Source organism: Ischnura elegans, chromosome 9 (genome assembly GCF_921293095.1).
Source record: "Ischnura elegans chromosome 9, ioIscEleg1.1, whole genome shotgun sequence".
NCBI classification, from domain to species: domain Eukaryota; kingdom Metazoa; phylum Arthropoda; class Insecta; order Odonata; family Coenagrionidae; genus Ischnura; species Ischnura elegans.
In genome coordinates, this window is record NC_060254.1 from 8,818,756 (window position 1) to 8,831,566 (window position 12,811).

Here is a 12,811-nt window from a genome sequence, read left to right on the forward strand (position 1 = left end):
GGGGGCTTAGCGTCCCATCCGGCGGATGGAGTGCTGTACTCTTAAGTGCCCTCCACACATCACATAAGCTTGTGGGCAGTCTCTGAAAAAGCTTTACCACCTTCGGGATTTGAACCCGGAAGCGTAGGGTGGGAAGCCTCCACTCTAACTACTACACCAGACCGACCCCTCTTTAATTAATTCAAGCCGAAGATTAGTTTGCTTATGTGTGGGTAGAATTCTCCACTGTGTGACATCACACTCACCCAGTACAGGGTGGTCAGTTCCTTTCCCTAGGTAATATGGCACTTGAAGGATTTTTGCTTGGAGGGTGTACGAAGGCTACACACAGGTTTGAACCCGGGAAACATCGATCCTAGAGTTCTAACTACTGGGACCATGCTTTTATAGAAAGAAATACCAATTGCAATTTTAACGTAAACTATTCGCAGTTAAATGAAGACAATAATAATATTAGTTCATAACATCTTGAATTTTTTTAAATTCAATGTGATCTTTTGCACGGATTCTTTGGAATTATGATTTGAAAAACTCTACTTAGTATCAATTAATGATTGAAACCGCATTCACTTTAATTCCCTTCTCATACAACATTATTAATGCATTGGTAATTGTGCCGAAATCACAAAATTTGAAAAATAGAAGACCAGAAATAGAAATCACCCAACATTGAGGACGACTTTACTAAGTAAGATGATTTTTAAGAAAGTACAGATGAATTTTAGATGAAAAAGGTTTGATGAAAGTACATTATAAAAGTATTATTTATACAAGATGTTCCATAGCATATATTTTGAGCAGTCACTCGTTTTTAAAACGTTTTTTCCACATTATTGATGCATCTCGCTACTTTCACTTGACGGTCGATCACTGATAAAAACACTCCTTGACATTGTCAAATACCGTAATATATCACATCTTCATTAAATTTAATGTTTTCCAATAAGGTATTTTGTGAAAATATAGTTTCTCGACAAATAGTATCGTCACCTTCTGTTTTCTCCACCCATCGTCTATAAAGCCGGTTCAAATTCCCACCTTTTAGCACGGAGTTCGCGCGCTGCTCTCGAGGTGGCAACACATGCAATCGCTAGAGAAACTGGTTTTCAAGTGTCCGATAGGTGGGACTGCTGCTGGCACCCGAACTTTTTGATGCCCTTATAAATCAGATCATTGGCGCCCATCTGTGACAGTTTGATAAGTGCAAGGCCGTGTGCTGTGTGTCGTATGGTGTGTTCTGTGTTTGTGAAACAATGAAATCCTTTTCGTGTGCGCTGGTGTGGACGATACTGGTTATTGGTGTGTCCTCCTCTAGTCAACGTCACTCAGATGGTGTAAAACTGTTCTCGGATACCTACCACGTCCAGGGGGATTTCCAAGTGCCCGAATCCATTGCATACAGTTATCCTCCGCTGGAGAGCTGCTCTGGGTTCACCAACATCTTCCATTGCTTCAAGTTGGAGTTGTTGAGTAATGTCAGTGATATTCTCGACAGTGAAAAGTATTGGTTGTCCCAGAATGTGGTGATCGAAAAGCTGCAAGCCGAGGATCTGGATTTCCGCAATGAATTGAAGAATCGCGCCCTGCGGATGCAGCTGAAAAAGTATCTTCTCTCCGGCAAGGAGAGCAACAAGATGCTCCTGGAAGGCGCGATGGGTATTTTCAGGAGCCATTCTCTGAAATGGTCGGTCCTTCCCGGTGTGTCCGTCAGATTACTCAGGAATCCGGAATTCGGAGGGAAAATGGATATGAAACTCGAAATCGGTGCTGAAGATGTGAACTCAGGAGTCGGTGAGTTAGCCTTTTCGGTGCAAATATTGTTTAAAATTTCATCGGAAAACCCGCCATCCACCAGTGTCTTAGCAATAAATGTATGTTTGCTTTGCTAAATATGCTTGGGTAAAATGCTTATTAGTCTGACTCGAATCGTTTCTTTTCAACCTCTGAAAAGAAATATCAAATATAGTGTATTTTGTCTTTAATCATGTGGTGAGGCCGGTCTTTTAAAGCTATCGGACGCGTCACTGAAATTATTTGTCCAGCATGGCATGTTATCTATTACGCCTGGAGAAATTTATCACATCTGCATCCTGTATTATCGGAGGCGCAGTGATGTTTCCTTGCTACGATTCTTTTCGATTTTAAGTACTCGTTGCTCATAGAAATTAGCCATTTATTATTTATGAAGGCGGTCTGTCAATTTAACCAGGCGTTGAAGTCTCCATGTATTTGGAAGAGTCTCCGGATGACGGGTGCATGGAAGTTATGTTCCTAAGATTCTGGACTGAAGCTCTCTCAATCTGAGTGAGAGATGAAGTAAATGGCTAATGAAGTAACACTGAGGCCAATATCCGATTTTTGGGGAGGGGGGGGGCATTGATTCTCATCTCATTGCCAACATAGAGGCAGTGTGGGGTGGCTGCTGGGGAAGTAACTGTGGACCCTAGAAGCCCTTTATGATTGAAAACTAGAAGATGCTTTTGTGAAAATTCAAATTTCCAATTCATTTGCCATATTTACTAACGTGGATGAACCTATGTTGTTTAACAGTTTCTCTAAACTCTTGTCGTTGTACTATCTGGTTTGTCCAAATGTGTCCTGTTTGATCCACATCTTTATTTTGAAGGAGCAGCTGCCCCTAGGACATTCTTCAGGAGGAAACTGCAGTTTGCTCTCCTGTCCGTCATGTACAAAATGGGAGTGATGACGACGTTGCTTGGAGCTTTGGTTTTGATCTCGCTCAAAACATTGGCTGTGGGTATGGTCCTCCTTTTCCTCACTGGATTCAACACAATCAAAGCCATTGGGGTGAGTATGATAGAATTATGTACAACACTTACATACGTGTCGTGGTAGTGGTGGTCTGTCATCACTGTTTTTTGTTGCTCCTATTAATTTTATTCACCATTTCATTCAAATTTGATACTCATCCAATTTTTACCAGCTCATGTGTCTCCTGATGAAATCAGCATTGGCAAAAAGTTTCAAATAAGACATTTATTCTTGATTTTTTTCAAATACTAATTGTCATTCCAATGCAGAAAGGTTATAACCTTAGAACTTTGTCAAAAGCTTTCTTCTCATTTGAGAGAGAGGAGATGCAATTTGTTATAACCCCTCACATTTTTCTGGCCTTGTGAAATATGAGTGGCTGTCATCACAGATGTGTCATAGTCATAAATGGATTACTTTTGTTCAGTTTCCATCAAATCGCCTTCACAGGATACTATTTGATTTCACTCCGATGGATCTGTGCGATCATTGATAGTTCTGGATGATATTGAGTCTAACAGGATGTGAAAAATTAACTCTTTCACAGTGATGAACTTCTTTGGAAAATATTGTCAGTGTGTTTAGTTTCACAGGAGCCTGTCTGACTCTGCACAAAGGCATTTGTAGGGAACACCCATGTGAGTGGCATCCCCTCTTCTCTTCCCTTGTAGTAACTTGACTCTTAACCCTTTCCTGCCAGCTTATAATAGAGGAAATTTTTTTCCGTACTATGAGTAGCATGATAATATTTTAAACATCTTATGGAGCTTTTTTGGGGTGAAGTTACACTGGTATTCTTGTCCTTCCGACTTGGGAGCTAACTCAACAGGGTGCCCAGCTACTAACCCATCACCTAGAGCCTCTAATCCCTTCTTAGCACAAGTCTATGGTCAACTCATTGCTTCAGCAGTGTTTTTTTTAACAAGTTTTGCTTTTGAACTGCAATAATTTACACTTATATAAGAATAACTTAAATTTTTTTAGCTATGTAGAATTTTAAACGAATTTCTAGCATTGAAAATAGCAAAGTTACTAAACACAAAGTTCTTTGACTTTTACTCCAAAAGTCTGTTAATTATAACACTAAATATTCATTTGAAACAGCTATGCATAGACGAAATCAAAGAATTCATTTTGAATTAGAAAAATTGGGGTATGCAACAAAATTTTGCTTTGCAAAAATCAGTGACAATATAACCACTTCACCCCTGATTACTGCCGTGAGGCTAACACCCATTGGTTTGCATGGAGAAATTCTCACCCCTTATTGCCGATGGCTATTGCTGACATTCGACATGAATGGGTTAATTCTGTAAGAAAGGAATAGCGTAATTTTTTGGGCAGCTGGTCTCAACACTCAGACTGATTAATCGACCTTTTTACTGCTTATCATTTTTCATATATTTTTATGTCCAAAATGTATTTTGTCGATTACCATTTGATGGTCATAAATCATTTTGAAAGCATTTATAGGAAGGACTTGTGTGTTAGGTCCTGATTGTTTTATCTTTTGCTCAGTACCAAACATGTTGCTCAAAATCTTTTTTTGGAAAGTAATTATTATTTTTATCAGCTTTCACCATAATAATTTAATCATAGGCTTTCTGATGTGGTTAATTCTGCTTAATAGTTTCAATGTTCAATTTCTTTCATTATTTCATCTTGCAAGACCACTCATTTGATGCCATATTTTCAATTCACTTGGCTTCTTCATGTCAGAAGTGCCATTGATACATTTATTCATATCTTCTATTGCTCTATCAGTTAGTTGTGCTTAGACTGATCCTGGTGAATTCTTGACATCCTTTTTCTTCTCCAATGAACTTGCTTTAGTGACCATATGATCATATGCAGTTCATTTGCGAAAAGGTGGCCAACACTTAATAGTCTACTTTTGGAGGTAGGCCTAGTTTATATCAGAAACTAGCTGACCCGGCAAACTTCATACTGCCTAACAATCAATGAACTTACAGTTTAGTTACACCATTTATAAATCAAGAGTGGCTGTATCATTTTTAATCATTTTTAATTTAATATAATAAAAAAAAGGATACAAATTCAATAAAACTACGTAAATGAGTATCAAAATTCCTTGTCAGAAAGACATTTTCTTTATTGAATCCACATAGGGTGGATCGGAGCACGTTTACGTGGATTTTTTTCAATGAATTTTCTTACGTTTTAGCTTAAGAAATTTTGGGCATTTTGGTTTCATAAAGAAGTTAATGAAATAAAAATTATACGGAATCAGTTTTTGGCTATTTGTGTTATTATCCGTAAAAAATGTTTTTAGGTCCAAGTCCGTTGCATAAACTTGGTCGTTCACGGGGCAGGTTAACACAATGCCAGACCGACACTTGACCGATGCTCAAAATCGTGTAAGAAAAGCCCCTATGAAGCAGCATTTGTATGAAATGACTTTAGGCACGCCAGTTATAGTATCTCTGTTTGGAAAAAATGCTCTGCGTAAACATGCTGCATGCGTGAACGCACCACGGTGTGCCCTACACATTCAGGTTTAATGTCTTGCGTCAAGCAAGGTGAAGGTTTCCTTCATTGGAAATTGTGATGGAAAGTAGGGGATGATGGTTCCCATTTAAATCATTCAGTGGACATGTTTAAGCTGGTGCATTTTGCAGAAAATGTGACTGTGTTACTATTTTCATTTCTAATGTTTTACTCGGCATTGGCAAAAGATTTGTTCTTCTCAGTAATGCAAAATCAAGATAATGATCTTTAAATAATGATGCACCTTATATTATATTTTATATGCTCCCTTGAAAAGAATTCTTATACCAAGTCATGGAAAATATTATCAAGCAATCAGAAAGAAGTAGTTTTAGACTTGTAATTATCAAATCAAGAACACTTTACAAAATGCCAATGGTTGAACCACTAGACGAGGTTGTTGGTGAAAGTTATCCTCGCTGCTACACTCATGGCTGCAGCATATAAATTCTGAGCTCATATCCCCATAGGAGAGAATTGGTATTTAGTTAAAATCTGCATGTCCTATGGTTGGTAAATTCACTTGCCTCCATCCGAAGCGTTTATACCTCCTCCAAGACCAGAGGCACATTCCCCTCCACTCTTTTCAATTCTTCCCATTCAGCCTGACAGCATGAAAACTGTGACCCTTTATTGGAAATATTGTAAGAACTTGGACCAGTTTGAACCGAAATCGTTAACTGTGCATGACATAAGGTGGGCAGATACCCCTCTAAAGTTCCCTCTCTCCTCCATGTATTTTCCCTCTGGCAAGACGTCATTGGCCAACTTTCATGAATGAATGAACTATAGCTGCTTACATTCTAAAATATGTCCACACCTTTCTCCTTTTACAATTCAAGGTGTAAAGTTTGAGATGAGAGTATTATCACCCATGTATCCAGGGGCGGATCCAGGATTTTTTTCTGGGTGGGGCACAAGGATACCTCGCAATACAAAATGAATGCAATGATAATGGGACCGTATTAAAAATCTTGCATATTTTTGAGGGTCTGGGGGGGGCACGTGCCCCCGTGCCCCCCCCCCCTGGATCCGCCTATGCATGTATCTGAAATATTCTTTGGGTTAAGTGGCCTCATTTAAACCTTTTCCTCTTTCACTCTTGTGGCATCATGGCTAATGTAAGAAACACTCAAATAATCAGTAATTTTTTTTAGGAACGGTTGAAATAAGTTCTCTAATTTTTTCATATGTCCTGAAGTCTACAATGGAATCCCAATAGAAAGATACACTGGTTTCATAATACATATAATTTACAAAACTTATAGATTACTTAGACTTCTAAAATTCAAGCCTGGATGCTCACAGGCTATTAAATTATTTTCATTCTTTTGCCTCCGATGTAATAGTGCTCTCAAATCTTTCCCCTCCCATTCCACCCCTCCTTGCATTTTCCCCTCTCTCCCACCCCCTCCTGTCTATCTCCCCATTTCCCTCCTCCTCTCCCCCTGTCACCCTTAAGAAAAAATGACTCTATGAAGACGTGCCGTCACTTCTCTGGAATGCACTGTGTGCATTGTTTTCGCTCTACCTTAAGAGTCACATTTGCCATCACAAGGACTGTATATATATCCTCATTACAAACGAACATGGTACATTGGAACCTCAGATGAATGACCTTCAGTTGTATGGTGGAAATGGGTTTACACGGCATAAATACTTGCATTTCCATGAGAAGGTACTCTCAATTGTACAGCCATTAGTTGTACAATGCAAAAAGCCTAACCACACTAATCAATTTACACACAAATTAAGCCAAGTTATACACTGCTGCATCTTTACTTAGACTTTTCTTTCTGCAGTGCCTTTTCACATCAGGCATTATACCATACCTTTTCAGTTTTATTCCTTTGTGTGAATTTGGTCAAAACTTATGAATTATGTGCTTCAGATGGCTTTCTTAAGTATGCTGGGACTAGCCATGTTGATAACTTTACCGAGTCACCCGCAGTGTGCAACTTGTGCGAAAAATCCACAGAGGAAAAATCATTCGCTTTGACCGGGATTCAAACCTGGATGCCTTGTTAACCGGTCAAGTGCTTTAGCCAGTTAAGCTACCGAGGCGTCATTCTCCCCTGTGGAAATTTGAGGATTCTACTGGACAAGGTCTATATCAGAGAGGAATTAAGCCTTCGTAGCTTAATTGGCTAAAGCACTTGACCGGTTATCAGGGGATCTGGGTTTGAATCCCCATCAAGGCGAATGATTATTTCTCTGTGGATTTTTAACTTCCTTTATACCAGATCGCTGCTCTGCTACCGGATGGATTAAATGATCAAATATGTATCCTTTCTTAAGACAAGCATATGATCATACTCAAAACAACACCTCCCTCTTATGCACAATTTTTGTAGTAGAAATGGTAGGTTTTTAGGACTCCTGCTGTAATACTAACAAGCTTGTGTGAAATTGTCCCACGGATTGGGGCGAGCCCTACAGATTGAGAGGTGACCACGCAGGCAGATACCACCTAGAGTCTTGCTATGTCTTCCTTTTCTGTCTATCCCCTTGGCCATTTCAATTATTATTGCGCTTTAGCCTACTGAAAAACTTCTCAAAAAGCTCATTTTTATGTATTTTAGTTCTAGTTGGTTTGTGGAAGGAAACTTAATTGTAGTTTCTAACTTCCAATGTGCTATTTAACTCCACAATGATATCAGGTAGCAATTACGGTACAACCATCAGTGCAGTCTCCACTAGTGAACTGACTATGACGATTGATGACCGCAAATTAACCGACCAACAGAGCAATCAAAAGCAACAGTGCAAAAATTCTCACATATGCTTTTCAATAAAGCCATAACATTGATAGCTTAAGCTATTGTAAATACATAGATGTTACGAATACTTAAACCACAAAAAAACAAACAAAGCCAATTTGAAATACATATTTATCCTTAATTTATTCTGTTTTCATTTGCAGATTTGCTTTGTTGATCCACAAAATAGGAAAAGAAAAGTCACACTGTAAATTCCACTCTAATGCTTCATTCCCAATTTTGTTTTCAAAAATTTTATATCATTGTCAAGGTGAAGAAAGTATGGCTGAAACCATTGTGGGAAAAAAATTATTAATGCAAAATTTGCATTGTGAATGTTGATTTCCTGATGTATTTTACTTTACATGTTCTGGCCATATTACCTGAAGGCATTTTTTCATCTCTGAGGACTTGCTATCCCCTCCTCCATCCCAAATTTACTTTTTTAATTCAGGCTTGAACTTGCACTGTAATAATTTAATCCTGTAATCACCCTCTGATCACATATTTTAAATTATTATGACTTCTATTTTTAATTTCCTCCAGGCAAAACTGCATGGTCTTGGATTCCATGGGCATCACCATAGTTTTCCTGCATATCACGCTCCTGAGATCATAGAATCAAGTGCCCCCGCAACGCCACACAAGGAAGTGCATGTTCACATCCACAATAGTGGTGGGCAGCATGGCTACGTGACTGGAGGGACATCTTACAGCTCTGGACCTGGGAACGGTCCTTATCACGGATGGTCACCCAGTGGCAATGGATTGAATTCCATCAGAAGATCATCTGTGGAGACTAGCACGCCACAGACCTCTGACGTTGGCAAAGAATCTCAAGTGATATCTTTCAGGCGGTAGCCTCTCTCGTACTACTGTAAATAATTGTATTTATAATTAATTCCCGACTACCAACCATTTGAAGTGTGAAGTCCCCATGGAAGTTAAGGGAAGTGACATCATCTGTGTCCCTTAGTGGAAAGAAACGTCTGCAAACTAATTATTTCTGTAATTAATTAAAACTTGGTTGTAGTTGCTCAATAGCCAGTAGTACTGAGTAGCTGATTACCCCAACTACAGTAGTTGGTAATTAAGGAGTTGGTACTTCCTGCCAATAATTAGGTTGTTGACCACTGGGGGCTGTATAGTCAACTACTCAGCTGGCAGTAGTTTGCAGTGTTTTATTTACGGAGGGAAACAGTTTTAATCACGTTAAGTATCTTCAAAATACTTCATTGAAATTTTTTTCCCTAGACTTGTGTTGAATGCCTTCCTTAATCCTTTGGGAATTTCTTCTCAGGGAAGTCTTTGCCTCCTGCCTGTCAGCATCAAGTGATGATTTCAAGTTAGGGAATACATAAACCTTTTTTTATGCATGGATGCGAATCTGTTGAACTCGGCATTTAAGTTTTGTTGTCATTGGATGGCAGTTAAACTTTTCATTTCTTGTAGGAAGATGTTTTCTGCCATTTTAACACTACTCTACCTGTGATTATTCTCTTACCCAGTTACATATTATTGGTTTTTAATGAGGGTTTGTGTGAATGGAAGAGGGTAGAGCTCAGCTTAGATTCAGCCTGAGGTGTGTGGATTTTGCACAATCAGGGAAGGGGATAAGTTCCATACTGCGGTCCTCCTTCCACTGCAAGGATTTTATTTGCAATGATTCAAAAGCTTTGCCTCTCTTTGCATTAGGGAGCTTTTGATGAGGGACACCATTCGATGGCACTAGGGCACGATACTCAATGCAATCATGTATAAGTGAAATCTTGTGGTTTGCCAATGGTACTCCTTTGAGGAATGCAATCATTTCATTGATATTTTACAATATTAATGCAGGTGTAAAACAGTTATACTTTTATTAGCTTCGTAAAATAAAGTACCCTTATCCACTCTCAGGATTTTGCAAATAAAAGACATGATGAAAGGTTTTGCATTTAGCTGGGCTTGATTCAAAGCCCTAGCAATATTTCATTATTCATCAGGTAAAGCAAGAAAGACGTTCATTTGTTGTCGATGTACCACCCAAAAGGTCTGGGTTGGTAGTCTTAGTCATTCATGTGCTGAATGGATTTTAGGTACTAGCAGGAAATATGTAATCATGAAATTTGAACATGAGCTTAGGAATTAAATGAAATCATGGGAGAAGTTAAGTACTCTTCTTTTTTGAAGGCTGACATTTTTTAAAATGATTTTCCCAGTTATACCTATTTGACTAATTTTGCCCACTACAAATTGTAATTTTCCCGCACCAACAAATCTACTCAAAGAGCCTCTTCTGAGTCAATTGTCTCTTAATTTATCAATTCCATTGCTTTCACTTTTATATTTGTAAATGATCAGCTGTGAAGATAAAGCTGTAGTGGTGATAGTATCATTTTTTATAAAAATTAGGTGTCTATAGAGTACAAATGCAGATATTTTGTTGTCAATGAGCATGCATTTGAAAGTCACAGTACACTTAATTGAATCAGTTATGTACATATTTCAAGTGTATGATGCTGAAAGTTAAATTCACTGCTCGTTATTGGCTGGCATTATGAAATGTAACTAAAATAGTGTGTCAGAGGATAGGTGCCCCTGGCTTGTGGTCTTCTCATCAGATGTTTTAAGGCTTTTGACGCAAGGTAAAAAGTTTTGGTGGGTAGGGAGCTGAACCCCCCCCTATTCCGCCCCCGCTAAGTACCTGTCACATGGGCTTTGTGTTAAAATATCTCATTCAGTCACAATATCAGTAGAATACATATTTTGTCCATTGCGGCCCTAGCATATTTTTAATTCATGTGAACTGAAGGGTGCTAATTGTTTTTACAATATCTTATATTCCTGTACCTCATTTTCTGGAATCTCGGGCACATTTTTCGACAATGCGCTTTCCAAAAAAACTGAAGGGCTTTTTCCTTAAATTTTCCTCTCTTTAGCTTCCATTACCATAGGAAAGGACTTCATTTTTACTTGTCGTCATTAATGATTTCGATAATTTAATTATCCCCATTGTATAGTACCAAAAGTGGGGGTACAGTTAAAATTAAAATTGCATGGTATTTATATCAGCAATATCCCCACTTTTTATGTTTGTATTGGTATTCTCCGTCACAAAATAATTTTCCTTGCATTTTGGGGACTCAGATGTTAAATGAGTCATATGTATTTTAGTCTTGTATGCTTCATCTGCTTATCCACTGGCTATTTATTTAATTTATTGAATCTTGTTGAATAAATCGCATGTAAGACATTTGAATGAATACTCTGGGCACAAGAAAGTAAGTTTTCTATCTGTGCTTTAGTGTTCTTACCTCCAAGTCTCATTCATTGTTTTGTTACTTTTTACTTTATTTATTGTCATGTTTTGTGTGCCAAGGAAATTTAAGGCATTTTAGCTATTTTGAATCGTATGGTAACATAGATTTAAATTATCAGGTGATGATATTGGTAAATAAGGTAGAAAAGTGCAGCTTCTATCTCAATTCATCTGAATAATTCAAATGTGAGGGTGTTTGTAAGCAGATTTATTAAATTTTGATGGATACTGTTAGTTGTTTGTATCATATTTACTTGTTATGTTTGTTAAATATTGCTCAAAAGTTTACAAAATTCAAAATTATTTCCATTGCGCCTTGATTTTGCAAAAAAATCTGAAATGGTACTAAGATACTTTGATTGATGATAAATTGTTCTTTCAAAATTCCTTAGCTATGCAGTGTTGAATTTTACCAAAAATATTCTTATTTATTGTAATTTATTATGTAATTTTAACAATTTTACAAATATTTTCATTTGTAAAAATGCAAAAGTAAGTTGAAGTAATGAAAATTTTAGTGTTGTATATGAATGGTGATGAATAATATTCAAATGGTTAATCATCTTCATTGTTATTGACTTTGTCTAACGATTCAGTGCTTATATTTTTACCAAAATCCTGCATGGTTGTATGTACCTGTACTATATTTGGAAATGTATACATTTTCCATCACACATTTTGCTTTATTACATAAATTATGATCCACTTAATGTGATGCTACAAACAGGGAATTAAAAGAATTATTTTTCTATTTATTCACTGAAGAATGATTTTAATTGGCTTTTAATTTAAGTTGGCCATGATCTAGTCTAACCCTACTTTCCCCGCGGATGGTACGGAACTCTGTTTTTGATCCTCCTAAGCGTACAGTTGAAGGTGTAGTACATTAGCAAAAATCCAATTATTATGAAAATAATTAGTTTTATTAATTACAGTGAAAAATAATATTGAAGAAACCTCTTAACCCCTTCCACTTTGATTAATTTTCTGAATATCATGTTGCTATACTCTATTAATTTTTCTGTGGTTCTTTTAAAAATGGTGGGTAATGAAATGAAATTTTTAAATTTGTAATCAATGTAGAACCACGAAATAAAATGTGATTATTAAACATGAAGAGTAGCTATCGCCACTCGAATAAAATCATTTTAATCCTTCCAATGCATCATGTTTCATGAAAAATGAATTATTTATGAATACTATGAATGTTTTAACATTCATATAATATTCATAAATACTTTGAAAATAATGAAATTGCTCCCCTAAATAGTGCTAAACTTATGAAAATCCGATGACGAGATACACACATCATTGAGCGGTTTGGCATCGCAAGTCCATGACGAGATAAGACTCGTCATTACAGCGCAAGGGGTTAATAGCAAACATATGGTGTGTGATTTCAACGACTGCATCTCAAAATATAGACGTTATTATATTTTAGTGGTGGGGGGGAGGGCGAAAGAGGGGCGGA

General features: G+C 37.3%; 1 protein-coding gene across 2 annotated transcripts; it reads left to right on the forward strand.

Moving 5' to 3' along the window:
* The first annotated feature begins 1,128 nt into the window (after window positions 1-1,128).
* LOC124165765 lies at window positions 1,129-12,012 on the forward strand. Of its 2 annotated transcripts, none has more exons than XM_046543257.1 (3): window positions 1,129-1,791; window positions 2,627-2,808; window positions 8,586-12,012. In XM_046543257.1, exons 1-3 carry the CDS (start codon window positions 1,254-1,256, stop codon window positions 8,898-8,900), a joined length of 1,035 nt encoding a protein of 344 aa, XP_046399213.1. In that variant the 5' UTR covers window positions 1,129-1,253; the 3' UTR covers window positions 8,901-12,012. The 2 variants fall into 2 exon arrangements, with proteins under 2 accessions (XP_046399213.1, XP_046399214.1); XM_046543258.1 differs by having other exon boundaries at window positions 2,633-2,808.
* Window positions 12,013-12,811: the final 799 nt, after the last annotated feature.